Here is a 22,042-nt window from a genome sequence, read left to right as displayed (position 1 = left end):
TTGGGTTTAATTGACTCCACATTTTAAGCGGAACGCGTCTCGAGAAGCAATGACTTCCAATGCGCTTTAGGGTAGAAGTTATTAGAACTATAGAGTATGCGCACTTTATTGGAGAGAAATCTTAAGACATCCTTAGTTGGGTATAGACAACATCCTATTTTGAGGATAGCTTCCTTGAGTTGATTGACAGCGATGTGATTCTAAGCCAAGTGTTCATCAGAAATATTGGGAAACTAGACGAGCATCTTATTCTTGGGAATTACGCTACGCAGTAGGCCATGCGCTACTTAATGCTGACTATACGATAATCTCGAAAGCTAAAACATTTACCCTTGCTAATAATTTCAGAGCAGAGTTGTTTCATCAAGAGTTGGTATATTGGAGACAATATAAGACTACTTTTCGACGTCATGGATTACGCACGAACTCCGCAACAAAAGGAAGCTCTAGTTGCTGTTTAAAGCGTTTGTTGACACGCTATGTTAGAAATTCAAAATGCGAATCTTAAAACATCATGGTTTTGGGAAATTGTTAATTAAATGGGTGAAAATAATTTACACGGAGCCACAAGGGATCATTGCCAACAACAATTTCCCATCGCGTTTATTTAAAATAAAACGAGGCGTATGACAGTGAGGCTTTTTATCTCCGACCCTCTTTGTTCTTAACTTCTATACAGCAATTCGACCAAATACTGAAATCGGCGGTTACAAAATTGAGAACAAAATGTACAAAGTCTCGCTACTCGCAGATGATACAATGTGTTTTATAGACGATGCACGTTCAATCATATCAGCGTTGTTAGCCGAACTGGAGAGATTCGGTAAGGCTTCCGGCTGCATGATAAACAAATCGAAGACGATCGCGTGCCGCTTAGGACCGCAAACCGATAATGATACAAACGCATTAGGGCTGAATTGGACGCAAACAAGTTTCAAATATCTCGGAATAAATATACCAATAGACCTAAATGAACTACGCATGCTAGAAATGAACTTCCAACCACTGACCGCAAAAATAACAAGCACTTTAAACCTTTGGTCGTCTAGGTCCCTGGCCATGTTGGGAAAAGTAACAGTGATTAAATCTCTAGTTATCCCGTTAATGTCTTACAAACTCCGTCATTCCGAGTCACCAAACAAACTCATAGAACAGATAACCAGGAAATGTTTTGTTTTTCTTTTGGGTTCGCGATTGAAACGTGTAATCAATATGATTGATATTAATACTTGAGCGGTAACGCTATACGCGTGCGATGGCTGCACAAGATAGTAAACAAAAACTATACAGCACCGCGGAAACAACTCGAAGTATATTCCCCAAGTCGCATTTAAATATTTGGCCATGCGATCGGAATTACCCGCAAATACTGTAATGAATAAAAACTTACCTTTGTCTATAAGAAACTTACCAGCGCAAACCTCTTAATTTATAAACGTTTGGATAAAAGCTGGATTATAACAGAATATGATGATCATAACTTGTGACGTCATATCATGTGATATCATAGCTTGTGACGTCATAGTTTGTGATGTCATAGCTTGTGGCGTCATAAATTGTGACGTTATACCTCTTGATGTTATACCATTGTAGGATTGTTGCTTTGACCCATCAGTTTGGGTATATGGTTATTCTATAAAGGTGAGGTTATGCAGCGAGGCAATATGCTAAGTCTATTAGGATTTAGGCCAAAGTTTATGCATTATTTTGCGTGTGCTGGTACACACAGTATGAGTTAAATACATCCCTCGAAACCTCATCACCACGTAGCCTACCCTCTTGTTAATTCCGGCACTTCAAATTAAATCATTTCATAAGAAGCTTCCACTTGATCAAGTCTAGCCTTTTCCACTTATATTAATGAAACATTTGTATCGTTGCCTCAGAACGTGAGTTTTAAACATTAAGTGTGCAGCAACCACGTTTTAACTAATTAGTTGTGTTTTAACGAATGTCGGTTTTCTGCAAATTCTCTTCTCTTTGTTGTTTAAATTAAATTGATTATCGCTATCGTATTCAAAGAGATAAATATTTTTTTAAGAGTCAAATGAAAAGCTAGAAAGTATTAAGAAATAACTTATATTTTATCTCTTCGAATACGATAACGAGGATCAAAATATTAAAACAAAGATGAAAATGGAATTAGCAACAAAACTATTGAATAGTAGGGTGGGGGGAGATGGGACACCTTTTCATTCTATTTTCTCGTCCCATTTGGTAGTAAATAAAGTACATTCAAAGATTTATAAAACCGTATCCTTACGACTCCCATAAACCATTGTTAATTGTTTAAAACACGATCAGAACATTTAGATATTATGTGTTAAATGTGTCCCATTTTCCCCTTCCTACTACATGTTACGTTACAGCATTGCTTAGACTTAGCGGGTTAGCCGACTTCCATTTGGATTATGAAGAAGTTGTTGGTTTTTGTTGCCACCCTTGTATTCGTGAGGTTGACGGGTGGAGACAACAACCCCCAACCATCAGTGAGGGAAGCCACAGTTATGAACGAAGACGAGAAGTTATACGCCTTGTTCATGCACAACGAGGCTCGTGGGAGGGCGAACCCGAGCGCTAGCAACATGGTGCGAATGATCTGGGACAAAGCGTTGGAACAAGACGCTATAGAGTATTCAAGGAAATGCATCTATGAGCACGACCCTGACCGTAGCGTGGGTCGAAAGTTCAACCATGTCGGTGAAAATCTGTACATTGGGTTTCCAGCTCTTGGGCCGAAGGAGTTTTTAAAAGTTTCAATCGATTTTTGGAATAACGAAAGATTTAATTACACCTTTGATACCAATGAATGTACATTACTATGTGGGCATTATACGCAGATGTTATGGGACGATACATACGCTTTAGGGTGCGGGATATCCTTATGTAATAATATAGACGCCGGAGATAGAGTTCTGGATATTGGCCAACTGCTTGTATGTAGGTATGGCCCAGCGGGAAATATAAACAACAGACGGCCCTATGTTCGGGGTACATACTGCGCTGTATGCCCACGTGATTACTGGTGTGAAGGGAACCTATGCACCCGCAGTGCTGGCCGGAGGTTGTGTGTTAATTATGGCTTTGTTATGCTTCTATGTATGCTTGTGCAATTAGTTTGCAGCTTGTGTTAGTTAGATCTTTCTCGCAGCGTACAGTTTCAATCGTAAATAAATAAATATGATAATGAACAAACCCAGGGTGAATTTGTAAGACCATAACTTTTAATTCAGAATGTACAACAATCAACCCAAAAGAATTTACATACGTGGTAACTGGTAAGCGGGCACGAGGTGTATGAAACAGAACACCCGTGGTATAACGACTGTCGTTGCCCCGCCATGCGAGGATAAATAAGTTACACACGTGGTAACTTGTAAGCGGACACATCCGACACAAGGTGTATAATTGAACACCCGTGGTATAACGACTGTCGTTGCGAGGATAAATAGGTTTAAATTTTTCGTAACAAAGCAATAACATTTATTGGAATCGGATCTTAAACGTTTAACAGCTTTCTTTCTACCACACACACATACACACATACACACGCACGCACGCACGCACACACGCACACACAAACACACACACACACACACTAGTAATTCGGTAGACGCACTCCCCAGTCTTGTTACAGTAATTACGTCATGAACACGTGACAATTGAATTTACGCTGTGAAGCGTTAAGTTGTTGTTTACGTTTCGTTTCTGGGGTTCGGTTGTATTGGTTACGATTATGTCGGAGAAACATCAACTTAACGGTAAGCAATGTCAAAGTATGTGAGATGTAAACTTCGTTTGTGTGGTAGGACTGTTTGTATGTATATCTGTTCTTAAATTTTCGGCAGATTGTTCTATCACGTGTTAATTATTATTGTTGCTTTTCTTGTTCATAAAGTGTCAGATATTTGTATTTTAGGTGCTTATAGTAACCCAGGGTACCAACAAGGGGGTGACCCGCCGCAACAAGGGGGTTACCCGCCCCAACAAGGGGGTTACCCGCCCCAACAAGGGGGTTACCCACCCCAACAAGGGGGTTACCCACCCCAACAAGGGGGTTACCCACCCCAACAAGGTGGTTACCCATCCCAACAAGGGGGTTACCCACCCCAGCAACATAATTCATATCAGCAAGCACCCTCAATGGTCCCGCAAACACAGGGGTTACCCCAGCAGCAGCAATATGGAACAGCACAGAAAGCCCCAGGTAAGTAGTATACTAGTTTGTGTGTGTGTTTGCAACCAAACTCTCGTGAACTTTGGCATTTGAATGGATTCATCTTCTACACAAATAATGTTACATTATTTATATGGTACAAATAAAGAAACCTTTTTAACATTAAACCCTTGACATATTGAATTTGTAACGTCACAGAACGTCTACGGTAGTACTGGTTTTATCAATAATTAACATTTTATAAGATATTTTAAAACATTATCGGGTTTACAGATTATGATCATGAATTTTTTATAAATTTTCATAAATAACTGTATTTAATCTGATTCTAAATTTTTACAAAATGTCATGAATAACTGTACACTGCTCTGACATGAAATTAAGGTTCAGCCTTAGTGTGTGATATATATCCCCACCCCACATATATATATATCCCCACCCCACAGTGCAATGGGATCCATCTACTGCCCAACAATACCACGGTGAAATGAGCGATGATTATCAGAATGAGAGAGCGGAGGAACCGGTCGTTCCATCCGCTCCTCCCCCCCTCGATGTTGTGTTGCCGGGGTACGAGAATGTCGCTTACAATGAAGGTAGGTGCAGTCCTGTTTATCAGGTTGTGAATAATCAACTTAAATTTAGTTTATTTTTCATCACAGTAAACGCTCCTGTTTACCCTGTATCAAAAATCCACACCCTAAACACTAACCCGTGCCACCATGGATTTTTATTTAATCTAAAAACTACCATATTATATTATTATTAAAAAATATTACCTCCCAGGAATGGTTATTTAATACGCTTTGAATTGTTTGCATAATTAAAAACATAAACTGACTCACTACAATATTAAAACACCAAGGAACACATCATATTAATATTTCCTTTTATGTTTTTATTTTATAATACATTATGCTCGAACTATGTTTACACATCCCCTCCCCCAATTTAGCGGCAGCTGGCCCACCCCCAAGTTACGACTCAGTTGTTGGCAAAGCTGCTTCTGTTGATTCATCCAATTTTAAGTAAGTTGTTGATTTCAGTGGAGGAATAATTTATCAAGTTTTGGTTCTTGCCCTAATGTATTACTTTTTCTTCTTTTACACCCCCTGACCCTGCTTTGATGTTACCACGTATGCAACTTTCTTTCTGTAGGGCAGAAAATTAGACAACTTATTAGTGACCACTGGGTTGAAGCAATTGCTGTTTACTGTTCAGTGTTGTGCCCAAAACGCATGATGCCCCACTATGGAAGCAGCATCAAGCTTCTAACCCATAGATTACCTCAACTTTACTTTAACCCCAGGTCAATAACATCAGAGGAAGCCAAGGAAGCTTTGTTAGAATATGTTTCTCAAGAATGTTGTTATGGTAAAGGGGCGGCCAAAGATATGGACATCAAGGATATACAAAGTACATCAGCTTTCCATGTAAGTTTGTTCGTTAAATAAGTGAGGTCCTACACTTACAGTAAGGCACATCATGTAACCTGGGATGTAGGACCGAGTTGGCCTTTTAGCCCAGTGCATGTGAAGTACTTCTATTTTATATTCATATGGTTTTATGGCTTGACATGTCTTAACCTCACTGATATAAAACATTATTGTGTTTGTGTGTCTATAAACTGCCTTAGGATATAAATGATACATCCCAGTTTTCATTTGTCCCTTTATAAATACATCACCCCAGCACCATTATAGAATCAAAAGATCGGTCATTGCTTTAACATAAGCATACATGGTACTTATGTAATTATTTGGTAGGGTGGGGGAAAATGGGACACCTTTGGGCATAATATCCAAGTTTCCTGATCCTGGTTCAAACAATTAACAACGGTCTATGGGAGTTGTGCGGATACGGATTTATAATTCTTTTGAATTTTATTGTTTACTACCAAATATGACGAGAAAACAGAATGTCAAAAGTGTCCCGTCTTCCCCCACCCTGCTATAAAACTTATGATCCGCTAATCTTATTCAACCATCTATAAATAAACATTGAGAATTGTGTTACGAGCTAAAGGTTCCTGACACAGTTGGTTAATAAGTGAATTCCTATTGCTTTTTATTGAGGGGATTTCTATTGAAACAACAATACTTGCCTAACATTGGTATGCGTATAGGGCCCGAAGGTATCCCTATAACACCCTATGTGAATAGTCTGGATACACATAGTAACAAGTTAATTGGTAATACACACCAATTAATGATAGCAACTAATAATAAGGTAATAAAATTGGAAATTTTGAAGCTGCATTTTTTTTTATAAGTGATGCAAGGTCTGTAATGAGGAATGAAACATAATGGGAAAAAGTTTAAGAACCTTAACACCCTTGTCTATTTTCATTGTTTAACTATTTTATTTTGTTCCAGTATACCTTGGAAACTTTCACTGAAGGCAGAACCACAAAGTGGCATTATGTTCCTTACTCAGGTTTGATTGACAGGTGCTGTTTGATTGACAGGTCATAATAATTTTGATACATTATTAGGAGGATTTGTGGATGGTCCCCATAATGGGCCCGCACCAGGACCGTGGGACATACAATCCAACGCAACCGCTTTGTTCAAAACAGAAGTTAAGAAAGTGGAGATTCCACATACTGCCTCTGTTAGGGTGAGATATATGTTTGTATGTGCCGTGTTGACGTTTAAACTTATTATAACAGCACCCACATTATGACATCATCCACCCATTATGACATTACACTTTCACAGGCGTGCCACGTATGTTGTGGGCGTGGCTTCAATAGATGTTGGCACTGTCACGGTCGGGGTCGTATAAAATGTAGCCATTGTCAAGGCAGTGGTCACCGTAATATAACAAGAGATGGACAATCACACAGGGAGTCGTGTCCCATGTGTCATGGTCGTGGTAAGAAGAGGTGGGTGGTTTAAATATATTTATGTTCGTGAATGAATGTAACTTGGCTTAATTGTAACTTGTTTATCATTGCATGGCGGGGCAACGACAGTTGTTATAACACGGGTGTATTGTTTCATACACCTCGTGCCCGCTTACGAGTTACCACGTATGTAACTTATTTATCCTCGCATGGTGGGGCAACGACAGTCGTTATAACACGGGTGTATTGTTTCATACACCTCGTGCCAGCTTGCGAGTTACCACGTATGTAACTTCCATGGCGGGGCAACGACAGTCGTTATAACACAGGTGTTCTGTTTCATACACCTCGTGCCAGCTTATAAGTTACCACGTATGTAACTTATTTATCCTTGCATGGTGGGCAACGACAGTCGTTATAACACGGGTGTTTAGATTTTTTACAACCTTGGCATTTTATTTCCCTGGTTTTGTTTCTCATTGGTAAAAGGGTTGGGAACCAATGGTGTAAACAAGTGTTTGTTGCATTCCATGACGGTTATGTGTCTGAACCGTTAGCTAACCTTGTAACCCATACACAGATGCTACACTTGCTCAGGCATGGGGTGCGTGAGGTGCAAGGAATGTCAAGGATTTGGAAAACTCAAGCAATTCATTCAACTCACCATCTCATAGTAAGTATTGTGATGTCATAATAACTATTTATGTATTAAGATGTACCATATTTAACTAAAATAATGAAGAGATCGGGCTTAACGGTAAAACAACAGTGGTTATAACAACACGCTAAGGGTAAAATTAATGAAAGGCCATTTGGTTAAAAAGCGTGGCTGTTAAACCTTGTAAGAAGTAACTCACAGTGGGTTGCAAATATTTAACTCAAGTAGAATAAAATGTAAGGTGACAAGTGTGCGTAAAGACACGAACCACCACATGTACAAATAAAATTTTGTGTTAAGAATCAACCTCAGTTATTAAGAAGTCTTTATCAAATACTTTGTCTTTCACTGCATGCTAAGTAAGAGTCTTTATTCACTAACTATGCAACAGTAATGAACATTGAACGCCATACATGATTCAGGCAAGTTTATTCATAATAAGTGCCATGTTATTACAATATATAATGAATAAAAAATATACATTTAAATATCGGGTGAATCACACAATGTCTTATGAGCAATCAGAGACGTTATAACAGGGGTTGCAGGAAATTAAATACAATGCTATTTTTTAATGTTCTAATTTGCCGAAAAAATCTTGATTTAACATTTATGAAATAATGTAATCAAAATCTTTAAAATATTAGTTTTGTTTTTTAACTTGTTTTTACGACACAAACAGTAATAGTTCCCACACCACCATATTCCCCACTAATGTTTATATAAGTTGTATTGACTTAACGTATCTCACGATCTCCCCACGTCTCCACACAACCACTGTGTATGTTTGTCCACGCTCCAACTTCTCAAATTCAACTGTGTTCTCTGGCTGTGATGTAATAATGGATTATGGTGATGTAATAATGGATTAGAATAATGAAATAATTCAATTGTTTTATTTTTAAACAACTTAAAGCTTGTGGTATGAATATATTACCTTCTAAAAGCAGATAAATCTAAAATTATTAGTTGCAAAACCAATATGTATCACTTGTTGTAAGTTTGTCCTGCCCAAGGACACCTACACTCCATGCTTCTAACTTTACTATTAAGCCTCAAACCCGATATCCTATGGTTATGATGCAAGCACCAAACCAGTAAGCCATGGTGTTTAAATATCCACAACCTATTTAGGAGTCCCATTTTTTCAGGTTTCAAAATATTTTTTCCTAGCAATGTGAAAAAGTAAATTATTTCAACTTACGTAACAAATAACTTGGTATGATATAATGGGCTGCGTAAAACTCAGCGAACTCCTCCATTTCTTGATAGCGATAAAATAACTGCGTCTACGGGTCGTTATGATATCATAAACACTAGATTTGTAAGCAGCATCCGACAAAGTCACTTGCACCAATTGTTTACCAGTTTCAGCGTAAACCTCGAACAAAATTTTCTTTTCGGCTTTAACTGAAAATTAGAAATGTTGCTTGAAAACCCTTGTTGTTTAATTTAATGTTACTTTGCTGTTACGTTGTGGTTAAACATTGTTAGAACACAAACGGAAACTTTATCACGAATAATCGTTGTTGATTAATTACGCAGCAAGCCAGTGTAGCTAACGTGCTTTCAACATAAACAACAGGTACATATTTAAATAACTAAACAGCATTAAAATTATACCACATATGTAAAACACAAATAAAATGTATTGTCGTGCCCTCTCGAGTCTTTGCTATAATGTTGCAGCACCAATCAGGCGAGTCTTTGCTATAATGTTGCATGTGAGAGCGAAAAGTTTTAAAAATAAAAAATCCGAAATGTAGCCTTTCTCCTTGATGACGTCATAGGTGCACGGTTTGGGGCTTACCAAGTTAAATGATATACCCTTTACCTCTGCAAAGTCTTGATTGATGAAACATGGGTAGCGAGCATGAGGGGAAAATGACTTGACGCTCCACCTCGTTAATATATATGTTGTATCTATTGTCCAAGGATAATGAGCGCTGTTCACATACCAACGAGATTGACAGATTCTGTGGCTTCAATACAATTGTTTGATTAAAAGGGCATAACAACCAACAAAAAAACCTTTATATCACATTTGAGCATTTCTATCAAACTGCCCGTTTAAAGTAGTTTATATGGGCCCGCTTGTATGGGGTCTTGCTGTTAAGATTCGCATTTTGCTTTTGTGGGTCTCACTGTAAAGGGTCCAATTTTTTTAGGGGCCCAACTTTTCATGGGTCCCATATTTTATTAGTCCCAGTGATTCTGGGTCCCAGTTTTTATGGGTCTATTGTAACGAATTCTATTGTCTGGTCCTATTGTTATTTGTTACGTCATAGTGGAGATTCACCTGTGTATTATTGTTCCCAACTTCAAATCTCCCGCAGAACATCGGTCTTCTCGAAGCAAAAAGGTTCATTAACGCTGATCCTAAGTATTATGACATCATTGTCATGAGTATTCATATAACAGGGAAGTCCCCACTTACCCCCACCATTCGTTGTCATGGTTACGTTGAGCCCCAATCTTGATGTATCATTTGCGATAATCCACCACTGTGATGTCATAGAGAGAACGTTGAGTGACGGACCATTGTAGTTTTGGTAGGAGAAATGAAGGTATCCGCAACCTGTCAATCAAACACAACCTGTCAATCAAACACAACCTGTCAATCAAACATAACCTGTCAATCAAACACAACCTGTCAATCAAACATAACCTGTCAATCAAACACAACCTGTCAATCAAACACAACCCGTCAATCAAACCATGGCCTACTCAATACACGGCCTAGGAATACACCGAAACTGCTCCGAAAATAAGAGGCCTATTGACGCGAATAATGCCCATTATAATACATTGTTACGTCACGGTTTTATGAATGGATTTCCTCCATTTTGAATGCAGTTTGCAGTTGTTGGTAGGTTCAATACCAGTTCTAGATTGTTTTAACTTACAGTTTATCACAGAACGTGTCGCAGGTATATTTTCTTGTTTAGTTAAAATCATACCAGACATATAAAGCAGCGCAAAAGGTTTATTAGTATATAAATATCAGTTTATTAAGCATAAAGAGAGACGAGCAATCAGATTCAGTTTACCAACACAGAAAACCTACGTTTTGATTATATTTAATTTAGTAGACAGGCATTTGGCAAGTTTTATAATGCAGCACACCTTTATAATTTTATTTAGATTAAATTGTAAGCCACCAGAATTATTAAGCAAGCTATTTAAGCATGGTCAATAGGTGTTCCGTAGTTGGATAAAAATATTTGGATAAGGGTACCATCTGTGCATGTTATGATCATGAAGAAGTGGCAAGAAGATCTTCAGGAAGGAAGACTAGTCAAATTTAAACAGCGACAAAGGTCTAAAGTTAGACACAACACTTAAGTACGAAGGGAGGCTATTGTGAGTTTGTTTGTATTAAACAGTCTTAATTTATGATGTGGTGTATGACCCATTTTTTGACCTTGAGGAAGAGCCTCTGTCCTGCTTTAACAAAAAAAACCTCGAGTAGAAAATGAGTTATGAGCAGCACGACAGATCAAGGCATAAGCACCTTGGGCCAAAAGGCTAATGCTTGTGTTTATCCAATATCCTATATTGTTTTTAAGGGCCGGTTTTAAAAGTCCGCAACGGACATATCAATTAACTTACTTGTTGTTACTGCGGTGTTGTTTTGCTAGATATGCATAGGCTGTCTTAAAAAACTTCTGTTTTAAGCCAAATACTATTTTCACTCAGCGACTGAGCCAAACTAAACTGTCGGTAAAACTTACTTGTATGCCGCACGTGGTTAAAAGTAACTCCAATCTGTTCAGTCATGCTTAAACATTTATAAAAAATATAAGATGTTGACAAAATAACCCGAAAAATAAGGTAATTTAACCGGGAATGGTAAATAAACTGTTATTTGATGCAAAAACTACAGCCAGACAGCAAAATCCATTCATAAAACCGTGACGTAACAATGTATTATAATGGGCATTATTCGCGTCAATAGGCCTCCTATTTTCTGAGCAGTTTCGGTGTATTCCTAGGCCGTGTATTGAGTAGGCCATGATCAAACGCAACTTGTCAACCAAACACAACCTGTTAATCAAACACAACCTGTCAATCAAACGCAACCTGTCAATCAAACGCAACCTGTCAATCAAACACAACCTGTCAATCAAATATAACCTGTCAATCAAACACAACCTGTCAATCAAACATAACCTGTCAATCAAACATAACCTGTCAATCAAACACAACCTGTCAATCAAACACAACCTGTCAATCAAACGCAACCTGTCAATCAAACACAACCTGTCAATCAAAATAGTAGCGCATAAATGAACGAACACATTTCTATATGACGTAATAAACGTTATTATTCAAAACAAACCTGTAGCGAAGTCCGCGATTCCTTCGCTGGTGCCCTGCATAGAAATAGTATAAACATTAGAATTTTTGTTCAAATGAACAAACAAAAAAATATCTACGCTGACCCGCGCTGAACAACGCTGGGTGTAGATATTTCTTTGTTTGTTCTTTTTACACCAAGGCGAGTTACACTGTAGTGTAAACGCAGCTTAAAAGAACAAACAAAGAAATATCTACGCTGACCTGCGCTGAACAACGCTGGGTGTAGATACACAACGCTTACCTGCAACGAGCATTCCCGATCCGATGTGTAATAAACGCCTTCCGAAGCTCCAGCGACCACAATCACCACAAACATCTTTATTGCGTCACAAAACTGCATGTTGGTTGCCTATTGTGGTCGATTGTTGCGTCACAATCACTTATATACTACTCACCGAAACTCGCCATCGCGTTAACTTCTTTTTTCGATTCTTGTAACAATGAACATTGTGACGTAACAATCAATTCTTTGTCACTTCAACATTTAAATAATATCACAGAAAATGTTATTATATACTTATGTATGACATCACAATGTTTCTTATAGCGCTCCAGGTATTATGACGTATACGGGTTTAAAGATTGTTTCCGTAACCTTGAGCAAAACTCTTAACAGCAATTGCTCTTACTTAGTCACTAATCACCCACATAAGTGCTGGTAACTCGTAAGCTGGCACAAGGTGTATGAAACAGAACATCCGTGTTATAACAACTGCTGTTGCCCGCCATGCGAGGATAAATAAGTTACATACGTGGTAACTCGTAATGAACACAAGGTGTGTAAAACATTACTAATATAAACATAAGAAAAATAAAATGCAAATCCCTATAAATTTACATAGTAGGCAGAATTGCTGCAACCTGCTTTATCATGAATCGAAAATTTCGGTTTCTTTTTATTTTATAAGATGTCTATGCCGCGTTGCAAAGTTTAAATTAATTTTTAATCCGCGCTTGTCACATTTTACGTGATTTATTGTATTTTTTTGGCACGTTATACCAATGCGTGATTATGACATAACACGATCAGTTATGACGTTTAATCAGTTTAGTTATTTTTAACCAAGCATGACACAGCGATTGTAAAATGAAATAATGCTCATTGTTTAAGGACAAAGAACCAAAAGTTGGTGGTTGCCGCCATTTTGGTTATGCGCCCACACTGAACGAATGAATGTAGCTTGTTTATATTTTCTTGCGCAAAGGAATTATCGACCGTATAACACGTGCGACATTTGATTCCTATACATCAGTGCTGTTCAACATTTTTGCTTGGTGAACCCCTAAAGTTGTTGCGTCGAACTCATGCACCCCTGATTGCATTAACGTAAAACTCATGACGTTTCGCAATTACCAGCGATGCAAGATATATTCACATAAAAAAACTTTAGGAAAGTGGCTAAATTAGTTTAAAATGTTCAAAACTGAATGTTATTGGTGAAAATTGTTGAAGTTTGTGAAGTTACTGTTGAAAGCCTACTCAAATAACGTTGGTTCTCGAAATGAGCTTTAAGATTAGAATTAGTTATAGTAACTAATTTAACCTCGCGTGGCAGGGCAACGACAACCACAAAATCACCTACAGAGTTACATACATGGTAATTCGTAAGCGGGCACGAGATGTATGGAACAGAACACCCGTGTTATAACGACTGTCGTTGGCCGCCATGCGAGGATAAATAAGTTACATTTATTACGGATACCAGACGCCTCTAACCGCCGAGTAGCCGATGTCGCCACATCGAACGATCGAAACTTCGCGTCCTTTGTTGGTGACACGGATGTCTATTACGTAACAACCATATGACGAAATCGTGGACGTCGAAACTTTCGTTTGTCGCTGATTCGTGGATTCATTGTTTTCGATCGAACGAACGATGACATAAAAAAATTCTGTATTGACGTCACTGATAAACCGCAGATTCAGCGCGTCCGTCGCGATTTATAACGTCACAGAAGAAGAGCCGTGGACTGAATGCAAAAAAAACGTTTTTTTGAAATAAATAAACTTAAATCATGGTGATTGTTTTATTTTATATAGCTTGTTTATGTTTCCATAAAATGCTATCCACCTGCATGATATGGGGCATAGTAATATGATTTCTCATTGTAATATAGAGACGGTCACCATCAACCAAATTAATATTGCTTCTTAAGTAGCTACCCCTTTTTTAAGAACTGTTGTTTTACTAATAATTTTACTCTGTTAGATTTTGTATGCTAATGCAAGTTTTGTTATTTTAACTTAGAATATTGTCTTGCTCTCCTTTGTATAAACAACAACCCTACGCTGTTTAATAAATTCTACCTCGTGTTATTATGTTTTGTTGTGTACTTGTCACCATATAAACCCAACCCACCCCCCTACAGTTCGAACAATCTAAGCGATCACATTATTGAACGAACGGACATGCCTGATCACCTGATCCGTGATGTCACTGGTGATGTCATCTTTCAACAAGCCGCTCTTAGAGTGAGTGATGTCATATTTATGTGCGTGATGTCATAATTATGTGTGTGTTATCAAAGTTATGTATGTGATGTCATAATAATGTGTGTTATGTGACTTATGTCATAAATATATGCGTGATGTAATAGTTATGTGTGTGATGTAATAATTTTATGTGTGATATAGGTGTAGGATAATAGATATGCTACAATCACATGAGTTATTATGGAATCTAAGCCTGATTTATAAAGATACGAAGTTGTCAAACACATAATTAATTAAATCATCACTAAATATCCAAGGTTGGTCCGGTTCAAAACTTCATCGAACAAGAAATCAATCGACGTTCGTCCGAGCTTGTGTCCTCTCACGCCACCGCGTGGCCAGCAAAACTTATCCTACAACAGGTTTGTCTGCTCGACTGCGGGCATGGGGATGGAAACCGTGCTCAGGAGTGTAGTTAGGAGGGTCTTGTTAATAATAAGGCATGAAACAACTAATGGTTCAGTGCCCAACGTTTTGCACATCGTGTAAACTGGAAAGTAATGTTTCAAAATAACGTTGGATCCTTTTTGTAAATTCCTGGCCACCTTGCCCAACACGGCCAATCTAGTGCTATAAATAATATTCACCAATATATGCAGATACAAAGGACAACAAACATTAGATATTCTTCTTACACCCTTATATATATTACAGCGTCATAAACTAACAGCCGTCCCTGTTTACGAATGTCGATTCAAGTTTAAGGATAAAGAGGGAAGGTGGGTTGTGATGTCATAAGTATCATGGTTGTGTCATAGCAATCTTTTCCAATGATTGTTGTTTAATACGATGTTTAAGCATTATGCATAGTGAATAAATCTATAACACAGGTGTCTGTTTCACACACACCGTGCCCACTTCCCAGTTACCAAGTATGCAACTTATTTATCTTCACATAGTGGGGTAACCGCAGTCGTTATAACATGGGTGTTCTGTTTCATACACCTTGTGCCCGCTTGCGAGTTACCACGTATGTAACTTATTTATCCTTGCATGGCGGGCAATGACAGTCGCTATAACACGGGTGTTCTGTTTTATTCACCTTGCTTACAGTTTACCACGTTGTAACTTTGGGATGATTGTATTTCTATTAACCCTGATAAATATTCACCTTCCAGGTTCTGGGTGTATGGACACCAACATAGTGTTTATACAAAGGAATATCCGCATACATGTTGTTGCTGTAACATCTTGTAATTCACTCCATGTTTAACTATGTTATATATTTGTAAGATTGTTACTCCATTTATTTCTGTTCATCTTCAGTGTGTATCATGATTTGTAAGATTTTTTTCCCCAAAGTGAAATTAACACTTTAATCATATGCTTATATTCATTTCATCATTGCAGTCTATTAACCAGTGTTCAAATGTATGTTAAATTACTCTGCAATAAGTTTCATTGATTATTTAATAAAGCATGATTTATATGAAATATTCTCCCCTGTTGTTGAATTTATTTGCACTCTGCAACGCCACGTAGTGGAAATCCTTGGTAGTGTGTTAGTTTTTCATCCACCCGAAAAATAGGCGATAAGGATCAGACAGTGAACCACTTTATTGCTAAAAGGCGCAGCTTTAAATCTAAAAAATGAGTAAAATATTTTATATTAACAAAACCGCGACACAATGTTTAATTCGTGTCATTTATCGAAAAAAATAGAATAACCAAAATGTGCGTAATATTAATATTTCTATGTCACATGTTGTTATGAAATTTTTCTCATTTTCGAAAAAAGTGAAAAAGGTTGGAATTTCAGGTTTGTTTTACATGTTTTGGTTGGTTTTACGAACATTTTAAGACCAAAGTTTTCACTAGTCACCAGCGGCAGTATTACCGCAAAATGCATTACATGATACGTTTAATTCTTAGTTCAATTATTAAAAATATTAGTTCTTGCACAGGTTTAATTGTTAACATGTGTTAATGTTATTAACTGTATCAGTAAAGTCGGCACATTCGTTGCCATGGCAATGAAATATAAGTCGTCTGATAGTCGTAAAGTCCCCGCTCAACCACCACAATGGAATCAGTTTCTAATCTGCTCTGTTTGTGAGAATGAGTTCAATCGCACCGATCGTTGCCCGATAAGTCTCGGGTGTGGACATACTGTATGTAGGGGTTGTCTTGGTGACTTGAAGCACCCTCAGTGTCAGTTCGACCAAAATAGCATCACATGTGATATTTCGGACCTCCCCGTTAACTCCGCTCTTCTGCTTCTCGTTCCCGAAGAGGAGAGCCACAAGGGGTCAGTAGAGATGCGAGCTGTCTCACAGAAAGGAAAGGAGAACTTCCACCCTGGGAATATCGCTCAGTGCGTTAAACTTTACGACAAATCCAAGAAACATATTGAAGAATTGGCTTTGTTGCTAAGGTATGTCGTATGTGTGTGGTTGTAGTTGTAACCATACACCCCGTGCCCGCTTACGAGTTACCACGTATGTAACTTATTTATCCTTGCATGGCAGGCAATGACAATCGCTATAATACGGGTGTTCTGTTATATACACGTCGTACATGCTTTCCAGTTACCACATATGTTACTTTTTGTTGGTAATTGTTTCGCTTTGGTATAACAAGGTGTGGTCTAACCATTGGTACGACTCTTATTACCTCATACCAGAATAAAGTAATGTCCTTGGGGGGTAATGTAACCAATTCCCAGTTCTCCTGGGTCACAGCATTAAAGGTCCTTATAATATTAAGATATCTCTGCTTGGCCAGCGTTAAATAATAAATATTTAAGTTGTGTTTTTCTATTCTGTAAAGTTTAAACTTTAAATATATTTTAGACCAAACAAAGGAAACGAACTAAGTCGGCCGATGCAAAGGAAGTTAGTTGCTTTGATTAATTGTCAACTGGTTGAAGAGGAAGGCAGGAAGCGAGCTCTCCGTGCAGGGCGTGCACTTGGGGAGCGTAGTGCAACTGAGCTGATACTTTTGCACCAAAACCCAACAACGCTGTCTGCGAGTTTGTGGGCAGCCGTCCGTGCAAGGGGATGCCAGTTCCTCGGCCCTGCCATGCAAGAGGAAGCTCTCAAGTTGATCCATTTCACCTTCGAGGATGGGTCGGATTCATCTGAGCTCAGTAGGAAAGTTTTGGTGCAGCTTGTTGTCAAGAATCTTAAGACACAATTCGCGCAAGCGTCCAAGACGAGCATCGGGCACGTGGTGCAACTGTTGTATCGGGCCTCCTGTTTTAAAGTCACAAAGCGTGAAGGGAATTCGTCATTAATGAGACTGAAGGATGAATTTCTAAGTTACGAGGAATTGAGGAGAGAGCACGATGCGCAGATCGTTGAAATTGCACGCGAGGCAGGGTTACGTATTGCCCCTGACCAGTGGAGTGCGTTGTTATATGGAGACCAGTCACATAAGTCATACATGCAGTCTATTATTGACCGACTGCAAAGTAAATCCTCGTTCAACCAGTGTATAGAAGATTTAAAGTCAGCATTGGAAAGATCAGGAGACCCGGGTAAAATAGAACCTTTGCTTCATCAGTTTGCTTTCCTATCGGACATCGATATTGATAATCCATCATCAGACTGGGTGATGTTGGAGAAATGCACGCACTCCACTATGATAGTTGTTGAAGGGTTGATTAACTTCATGAAGAATCATAACAGCTGGGTGTGGCAGAGTCCCGATACCAACCAACACAGCAATAAATATAAGACCTCTATGTGTCGAGATTCTAAGAGCAAAGGATTGTGCCCTCGTGGCGCGGCGTGTACATTCGCGCACACAGACGACGAATTACAACATTTTCGCAACCGGCACAAGAAAACGACACACAACGATATTTTATCCCCTGAACGCCCTCAGCAAGATGAAGTATATAAAGACCATGTCCACACAACCAACCAACCATCAACACACTGCATTCATACATGTCAGTGCTCCACTAACCAACCTAACAAACAATACGTTACCCAACCCAGGAATCATTACCATACCGAACCCACCTACAGACAAGAACAACCCTCTAACCCTCAGATACTCCATTCACCACCGATGCATGTTCCAGTCGCTCAAACCCCTGTTGTACAAATGGGAGTCCCCCAACACATACCAGCGGTGATACCCCCGGTACCCCACCAACCCTTGCAAATGCATTACGTCCAGAACAACCAAGTCTTATATGAAAGGAAACCCGTTCATTACAACTCGCGCATTATAACCGACAACCCCCATGTTTACCAACAAAACATTCACCACAACGTTCCAGCCACCATGCTACAAGACCATCACCCACAAAGCCCCGCGCAGAACTCGGTATCGGTTCTCCACCCATCCCACTACGTCCTTCAACGCCCCGCTTCACCCATATACGTCCCAGGTCCCCTACAACCCGTAGTAGGGGACCCCGAACAGCTACACAGGGTCCCCGTTAACCCCCAACACACCTACCCACCCATACGTGCCCCACACCACCAAGAACCCCCCACCCAACCCCAAATAATGGTACAAACCCCAAACTTACCCATCCAACCCAACCAACAAGTATACCTTCCCCCTAATGTAGTGATGCACATTCAGCAACCCCCCCAGCAAATAATCCCCCAACAGCTCCCACCCCCACCCAAAGACGATCAATACCCGATTCCCCAACCCCTTCCCACACCATACAAGGAGAGCCATGATTCCAAAACATTGGACGAGCTACGAAAGCGAAAATACGAAGTAATCAACAAACTTGTCCAGAAGCGAATCACTGCCCCAAAGCTTCAGCAGCAAAAGTTTGGGACGATTCCTTCATCAGATAACCTTGAAAAAGGAGATTGCGTGGAGAACACACCTGACTATGTAGACGACCAGATAAATGTGAAAACTTTTCTCAACAATCCTGTGTTTTCATCACAAGATACTGTGAGCTCAGGACAGTATAGTTTATGGACCGGCACGACCTGCATTCCTTCACTTGAATCTTTACCGTTCCCGATTCGACGAGATGTTTCGAGCCCGACACTCGTTGATGTTATGTGCGACCTCGGGAGTTCAACATCTCAAGTGTCTGCGAAGAACCGCTCGTATGTAGAGAGAGATTATTACGTGGGGGCAGTGAAACCAGATGAGGACGAGGTTCTTCCCATCCAGGATCAGAGGATCGTGAGTAAGTACGGACCCATCGCAAGGAACGTACGGTCGAAAACCACGTCAGCGATTCCGGAGCAAGTTACGGCGAACGCGAACGGGGCAATGAGGTTGCACGCGTCGGACATGGATCGAAACAAAAGTAAATTCACGGATGTAACTTCCTCGGTGGCAGAGTCCGTGTGCACCGATGTGGAACCAACAACAAGCGTCGATAAATCTAATAAACGTCGAATCCCGGAAGTTGCGACGAACAATATGTTTGACTCGATGGGAAACAAGATCGTGATGCAAGAGGGAGGAAGGGAAATCCAGGATGAAGCTGAGGATCTTCTTCTTGCCATTGAACTCCAACAGATAGAGATGAGCATCCAACGGGAGCTGCAGAATAATAAACTCACAAACGAAATCTAATTTACGTGGGATTACTTCTGCTACCATGTAGACTATAATAGAAACTTTTTGGTGATTTTGGTATAAAGATGATAATTAAATTCCCAAGTTTTGTACAAAATGTAAATGAGAATCCAAAATTTGTCAAGATCCTTGCTATGGCAGATAAATGGCTGGAATAAAGTTCTTTATACCAAAGCAGGCAAATGGTTTGTATTACATTAGGTTTGTTGCAAATGTTTATATCTGTAAGATGCTGTGACCTTGAAATCTTTATTTTAAGAGATTTTGAAGCTTTTGATATAACTTTAAAAGTCATTGAATGTTTTGTACACAACAGTATAATGGTATATGATGTATATGATTACTATGGCAGTTAGTTCTAGTAATATTGAATGCAATGTGTGTGCGCGTCTTAGCACTTTCTGGCTGCGTCTGCGGAATAGGGGGCTGTCATGACAACAACACAGCCCCCTGGTTGCGCCCCTGGTTAGTAGCATCATGCTTCTTGCATTAAGAGTGAAGTGAATTATGTAAATACTTGTAATGTTCCCAATATATTTGTTCCAATTGTGTATAACTAAACATTTAAATTGTCTACATGGCTGGGGTCCTATAGTGTAAAACACCATTAGATTGAGGCGAGAATTGGACCATCACCCCAACATGTATAAATACTTTTCAATTATCATGAAATGTTTAAACATGGTTTTCCAAACCTTAGAGCGAAACACCTATAAGATGGCCCATTATATGTAAACCATTTTTACCCCAAACTATACCATTATTACTTTAAATAGACAAATAATACAATAAGAGCAATTATTTGCTATTTTCTACAAAACTTGGTTAATATACAGTGCTTGTGTTACCACCAAGCATGATATATTTAGAAAACAATCTTCTGACATTAAATAAACATTAATTTAATGTAACATGTAACCAATATTTCCTCTGCCATACTCACAATATTGGGTTCAATTTTATGTTTATTTTTGCCATAAGTTCTGTAAATTTCTTTGCTCAAATATTTCTTAACGTTCACCTTAGGGGTTGTAGTGAAACCTTGGTCAACAGTTTATTTTATCTGAACTAGCTTTTTTAGCATTGACATTTGACATTATGGGTATTTTATTCCGACTCCAAGTTTAATTTTGTTCTAAAAATTTGCATCACATTGGTGTTATATATGATTTCTATAAATTGTTAATTCATTCAACATCATAGAAATAATATAAGTTTCAGTGAAATATTATTTTACCACAATGAGTGAACTGAAAAACTTTAAAAGTTTAATTTTTTACTTAAGGCCAAAGTTACTTTGTCGGTATTTTTTAATTTTTTGTAATTTTCCAAGCTAATATTTGCGGCAATCATAAAATGTTGTTCAAAAATTCAAATTATTGTTTCGATTGTCTTTAAAATATTGGTTATTTGCATAGACGGCAAACTTTGTTAACACAGGGGAGGCAGGGATAGTTAGACACACAATCCTGTGAAACAAATCTTAACTTATTGGTTGTAATGTTTACTGATTAAAAGTAGTAAATTCTAGGGTTGGGTCTGCCCATCTTGCCACCCCTGGTTTGGCGCCTATGGCTATTCGTATTCCTACTGTTTAGTTTCACCACACGTGTACATTGTGTTGTAGAAAAGCTGCCGTGATAAGAATTTGTGCCATGTTAGTGTTATTATATGTGAAAAATTATGAAGCTTAATATATTTAGAAACTGCATGTTTGAAAGCTCAATTAGGAACAGTGGCGGATCTAGTGGGGTGTATGGGTGGTCATGCCTCTCCCTAAAATTATTAAAACTGTTGTTACGCAATTGTAGTGATATTTCCCCCACCCCAATAATTTAATATTTGCCGCCATCGGTTACGAATAATATTGGTTTAATATTGTGAACATCTTCTTTTCTTGGTGCAAACCTAAGTTCAACCCAGCTGTTACATTGACAATTTGACTTTACCTAATTTGTAACTTTGTTTGTATATTCAGGTGTTTATAAT

At 38.7% G+C, this 22,042-nt stretch overlaps 4 protein-coding genes across 5 annotated transcripts; 3 read left to right on the top strand and 1 right to left on the bottom strand.

The window, feature by feature from the left end:
- The first annotated feature begins 11 nt into the window (after positions 1-11).
- LOC149729210 (GLIPR1-like protein 1) lies at positions 12-3,515 on the top strand. Its single transcript, XM_089887158.1, has one exon. It carries the CDS (start codon positions 2,412-2,414, stop codon positions 3,132-3,134), a length of 723 nt encoding a protein of 240 aa, XP_089743284.1. The 5' UTR covers positions 12-2,411; the 3' UTR covers positions 3,135-3,515.
- Positions 3,516-3,591: 76 nt separating this feature from the next.
- LOC149729208 (protein SSUH2 homolog) lies at positions 3,592-15,973 on the top strand. The gene is made up of 13 exons (XM_089887154.1): positions 3,592-3,761; positions 3,920-4,207; positions 4,624-4,773; positions 5,133-5,205; positions 5,487-5,610; positions 6,553-6,613; positions 6,672-6,796; positions 6,898-7,064; positions 7,606-7,698; positions 14,416-14,518; positions 14,797-14,901; positions 15,194-15,258; positions 15,658-15,973. The coding sequence occupies exons 1-13, from the start codon at positions 3,737-3,739 to the stop codon at positions 15,734-15,736; spliced, it is 1,458 nt and encodes a 485-aa protein (XP_089743280.1). The 5' UTR covers positions 3,592-3,736; the 3' UTR covers positions 15,737-15,973.
- On the bottom strand, positions 8,096-12,619 carry LOC149729209 (uncharacterized). Of its 2 annotated transcripts, none has more exons than XM_089887157.1 (7): positions 12,287-12,619; positions 12,026-12,059; positions 10,121-10,261; positions 9,983-10,062; positions 9,518-9,659; positions 8,888-9,093; positions 8,096-8,512 (listed from the first exon to the last, which is right to left on the bottom strand). In XM_089887157.1, exons 1-7 carry the CDS (start codon positions 12,383-12,385, stop codon positions 8,402-8,404), a joined length of 813 nt encoding a protein of 270 aa, XP_089743283.1. In that variant the 5' UTR covers positions 12,386-12,619; the 3' UTR covers positions 8,096-8,401. The 2 variants fall into 2 exon arrangements, with proteins under 2 accessions (XP_089743283.1, XP_089743281.1); XM_089887155.1 differs by having other exon boundaries at positions 9,518-9,665; positions 12,287-12,584.
- Positions 15,974-16,301: 328 nt separating the features above from the next.
- LOC149729207 (uncharacterized) lies at positions 16,302-22,031 on the top strand. The gene is made up of 2 exons (XM_089887152.1): positions 16,302-16,913; positions 17,332-22,031. Exons 1-2 carry the CDS (start codon positions 16,507-16,509, stop codon positions 20,048-20,050), a joined length of 3,126 nt encoding a protein of 1,041 aa, XP_089743278.1. The 5' UTR covers positions 16,302-16,506; the 3' UTR covers positions 20,051-22,031.
- The last annotated feature ends 11 nt before the right edge of the window (positions 22,032-22,042 follow it).

Source organism: Ciona robusta, chromosome 10, assembly GCF_009617815.1.
Source record: "Ciona robusta chromosome 10, ASM961781v2".
Classification (NCBI taxonomy): domain Eukaryota; kingdom Metazoa; phylum Chordata; class Ascidiacea; order Phlebobranchia; family Cionidae; genus Ciona; species Ciona robusta.
Note: the sequence above shows the minus strand (reverse complement) of the source record. Positions and strands in the feature narration are given on the sequence as shown.